This window comes from Corvus brachyrhynchos, unplaced genomic scaffold, assembly GCF_000691975.1.
Source record: "Corvus brachyrhynchos isolate BGI_N302 unplaced genomic scaffold, ASM69197v1 scaffold10, whole genome shotgun sequence".
In the NCBI taxonomy this organism is placed as follows: domain Eukaryota; kingdom Metazoa; phylum Chordata; class Aves; order Passeriformes; family Corvidae; genus Corvus; species Corvus brachyrhynchos.
The window spans coordinates 1,685,331-1,689,941 of NW_008236180.1; the positions used below are offsets into that span (position 1 = coordinate 1,685,331).

At 54.8% G+C, this 4,611-nt stretch overlaps 1 protein-coding gene across 1 annotated transcript in view; it reads right to left on the minus strand.

Moving 5' to 3' along the window:
- Positions 1-91: 91 nt before the first annotated feature.
- KCNK15 (potassium two pore domain channel subfamily K member 15) overlaps positions 92-4,611 on the minus strand; it is a 5,111-nt gene continuing 591 nt past the window's right edge. Inside the window, exons 2-3 of the mRNA XM_017735466.1 lie at positions 4,554-4,605; positions 92-1,171 (exon numbers count right to left, since the gene is read on the minus strand). Of these exons, the coding sequence (XP_017590955.1) occupies positions 258-1,171; positions 4,554-4,605 (966 nt within the window). The 3' untranslated portion in view covers positions 92-257. The remainder of the gene's footprint in view (positions 1,172-4,553; positions 4,606-4,611) is intronic.

Genomic DNA, 4,611 nt, shown 5'->3' on the forward strand with positions numbered 1-4,611 from the left:
GCCGTGCGCGCGCGGGGGGGGGCGGCTCTTACCAGTCCCAAATGCTTGAGCCTACTCGGGAGGAAAAAGCAAAGAAAAACGAACAATGTCATTCAGTGCCTGCAAAAAAGGAATAATTATTTCCCGACAGGATTTAGAGGCTCCTGCTGGGGGGAGGGAGAGGAACAGAAGAAATGAGTAAGAAGAACCTGACATCTCTGTTCTTAATTAATCATCATAGTAAGACTCGAGCGCTGAATACAGCTCGGCACGCGCTCCTAGATGGATTTCCTCCGCAGCCGGGGGTGCTGCCGGCAGCGAGGGCTATTGGAAGACAAAGTGCTCCCCGGGGAGGAGCCGGTCTGACCCCGTGTGCTCAGGGACACCTCGTCGATTTTGTAGGAAATGGAGTTGTAATACACAGGGTTGGTGTGGCAGCTCAGGGTCTCAGGGTGGGAGGGCGCCGGGCTGCCGCACACCGGGGGTCTGTAGCACAGGCATGTGCAGAAGGACGGCACCGCGGCCGCAGAGGTGGCCGACTGGCGCCGCTGCCTCTCCGCGTCCTCCTGGACCAGCGGGATCAGGTTCATCTGGCTCGTCCTGTCCTCCGCAGGGAGGAAAATGGCATTGCTGCTGCGGTTGTCCTCTTTGGGCTTGAGGTGGATGTTGTTGCGGGCTCTCCTCAGCGAGGCTCGCTCTTCGGCATCCCGCCGCTCGTCCTCCGAGTTCATCGTCAGGAACCGCAGCACCACGAGGTTGAGAAAGGCACCGATGACAGTCAGGCCCACCAGGATGTACATGAAGCTGAAAGCCACATATGGGGGCTTCTTCTGCAAAGCCTCGTTCTTCTGCAGAGCCACAAAGTCTCCAAAGCCAATAGTGGTCAAGGTTATGAAGCAGTAGTAATAGGCATGGAAGAAAGTCCAGCCCTCAAAATAAGAGAAGGCTGCGGCGCCGATGCACAGGGTGCCCATGCAGGACAGAAAGCCCACTAGGACCATGTTCTCCATGGAGACGTGGGTTGTCCTCATGCCCAGACACTTCTTGATCTTCTTGAGCAGCAGTCGCACGACAGTGTTCATGCGCTCCCCCAGGCTCTGGAACATGACCAGCGTCAGGGGGATGCCCAGGATGGCGTAGAACATGCAGAAGACTTTGCCAGCGTCCGTGCCGGGAGCAGCGTGCCCATAACCTGTGAAGGACACAGGAAAGAGGAAAGGTGGCGTCAAGCCTTCACTGGGGTTTCCAGCAAGGCTGCCCTGTGACCAAGAGGAGCAGTAGAAAAATGGGGGGAAGCCTGGAAAATGATTCAGTAACAGATCCGTAGGCAATGCTAACGGAGCCATGGGATGCCACATCCTTTGGGATGACGGCACGTTGCAGTATCGCATAGGCAGAACCTCATTTGACCTCTAAAGAGAAAAGGTACCCTCTTGATAGCCCCCAATGTCACAGATGCCAGGAGGAGGCCTAGAGCTGGACTGGGGCTTGCAAGCCTCCTGCAGCTCACAAACACTTCAGACGCCATGATGCCGTGCCAGTGGCAGGTGTGCAGGGTAACCTGAACCCCACGGCGAGGGGGAACAGAGGCTCTGCAAGATGCTGAGACCAGCAGTGTCAGATCACCCTGTGAGGAGGTACACACCCAGCCAGGACCATCCACAACTACCCTTGCAGGGGCATTGCCACCTCCCCTGTCACCTGCTCCTCCTCCCAAGCCATCCAATGTCACATGCCCATTTGAGTCTCAGCTCTATGAGCACTTGCTGTGTGGCCGGTTGGACAGGAGCTAGAGCGACCCTGTGCTATAGGTACAGTCCCCACAGGGGCAGCTGGAAGGACTTCTGCAGACCCCCTCCAGATTTACTCCCGTGTCACTAAGATCCAGACCTAAAGCACCGCCAGACCGCTGGGGAGGAGGGGCTGTGCTGTTTTAGATGCAGGGTAGGGAGCATTTATGGCACCGCAGCCCTGTCAGCCCTTTTCCTGGGGACAAGGAGCTCCAGGAGGACAAGGTTCTCCTTGAACGCCTTCTGAGATTTAATTTCTCCACCTTGGCCCAAGTTTCAGAGCTGTGACTCAAGGACACACACAATTATACTGTGAGGTATTCACTGCAATCTTCCGGACTCCAGCGATTCTGTGCCCACCTCAATTACAGCAGCTTAGAAGAAATCGGTGGCCCCTGACCTCAGCGGATGAGTAACGAACTCAGTGCAAGGGAGTCACATGGCATGGGGAGTAACAGCATCCAAAGGCATCCAAAGGCATCTGAGCCTTTCTTTTGAGTTGCTTTTACAAGAAACTGCTAGGGCCTGAAACTTCCCTTCTGAAGGCACCTGCAGGACAGCGCCAGCTCCTTCCTGCGCTGCTGCCAGGCCTTTCACAAACAGCTATTTGTATTTTCACTTTCTGCAGGAATTTGTGTGACTTTTGCATGGAGAACATGGGGAAAAACACCCTCTTGTTACCCCACAGTCTTGTTCTAAGCTGTGACTTGGCTTCACCTCAGTCCTTGCTGCCCCTGGATTTCCAGGACACTTGGGGAAGCTGCAGCACCCAGTGATGGAAGGGCTAGAGGAGGATAACCATGTTATCCTGGGCTCCTGAGCACACCTCCTGCTCCAGGAAACTCCTGCATGGGACAGGGCTGAGGGGCTGATGACAGCATTATCCTTCACCATGCTGTGCTCTGGACTGCAAGCAGGCAGCAAGGGACCAGCTTCTAATTGCTCTCTCTGTTCACAAATTCACACAACAAAAAATGATGAATTTAATGCCTGCATGCCACATTTCATGAAATAGAGAGCAGACAGGAGACTGCAGTAGCAAAACCTCCCAGTCAGATCCAAGCTTAATAACCGAGTGCAATCACCAGGTCCCAGGCTACAAGATAATACAATGACAGCAATGAGGAGGTAAATATAATGATCCAGAAGAGCTGTAAGTGGAAAAACAATTGTTATACCTTGAGAGACTGCTGAAGGAGTGTTTGACTGATGGTTTCAAAATGACAAAGGGAATTAGAGTAAACACAGCTACAATAATGTTAAAACTGAGATTTGGAGCACAGCCCAATATAAAGAGATCTGACATGCCAGTGTTTTAGAAATATGGCACCTGGGCTGAAATTAGCACACAGGTTGTGTGATAAGCACAGCCATTGTTTGTCACAGCCAACAGGAAAATCATGTAAATGAAGCTATAACCTGCCAGGTGATGAAGGGGATTTTTGCTGAAGCCATTCATCTTTCCTTCCTGCTGGGGTCTGACCTGAGCCGTGCCCTGAGCCCACCGTGGTTTGCTGGCCATGTGTGTTCCCAGCTGCACAAACCCCACACCTCATCCCATGGGAGCACATGGAGACCCCAGGCAGGGCCTGCAGGATACCCGTCCCTCTGCCACCTCTTGTCCTCTGGTAACACAGTGCAGTTGATCCCACCAACCCTTGTCCTGAGGGACGATGCTTCCAGCTACCAGAAGTATTTCAACCATCCCAAGCCCTTTGGTAAGGCTAAGTCCTGTCCTGAAGAACAGTAGGCAGCTGCTGGCTGTGCCAGGGCAGGATTCAGCCTCAGGATTCCTGCCTCCAAAACACATCTGCTGACCGAAACCCCAGCACAAGCAGTGACACGAGCACAGGATCCCTGTCTACCCCACGGGATGCTAAGGGTACATGGATTAATCAAAGTGGATTAATTAAACAATGCTCAACTCCCATGTGGCTATTTTCACCTAAATTAAGGCAACCTTCATTCAATTTAGTTCCATTCTCTTGCAAAATTGAAGTGGACAAACCAAGGTTCTGGGCTCCAGTGTGGATAAGCGGGTCTACACAGGAGTTTAATGCGATTCAATCGCTCCCCTCCAAGCTGACATCCATCTCTCTGCAGGTTTTTGTGCAGGCAGAGCCTCGGGCAGTGGCTTGTGGCTCTCTTGGCTCCGTGAAGCAGGTCTCACACAGCCAAACATCCAGAGTTTTGAGCCAGCAAAGAAGCCAACAATTCTTGCCCAGCTCTTGACCCAGCTCACTGGCTACAGCCAGCGCCGGGGACCGATATGTCCCCCACCTCTGCCCTCCCACACCGCCGCCACCTTTGGCCGCTGCCTGCTCCAAAGGGTCCCGCAGAAGCTCCGCAAGCTGCTGCCTCCGTGGGACAATATCGTGTCTCGTGGTCCCCCAGCCATAGCAGCACCCCCAGAACAGGGTGGCCCCAGCCTGCCCGTGGTAGCCTCGCCTGCCACTGGGCACTGGGAGCCCCACAGGGTCAGCTCGGGGGTGGCCTGAAGAGATGTCCCAGCCTTGCAAGGGTGAGACCTGCCTCTGCCATGCGGGCACCCTCCAAGCTGTCCTGGAGCTCCCCGGGGTACTGGAAGTGTGGGGCTGGAGGAGGATGGGACGCAGGAACATGGAGATGGGGGGACATGGGATGCAGGGGCGTGGGGATGGAGGGAGATGGAAGGCAGGGATGGAGGGACACGGGGTGTAGGGAGATTGGGATGGAGGGACGCGGGGTGCAGAGCTTCAGGGATGGAAGGATGCCGGGCGCGCCGGCCGGGCTGCCCGCACTCACCGATGGTGGTGATGACCGTGATGGCGAAGTAGAAGGAGCCGGCGAACTTCCACTGGCG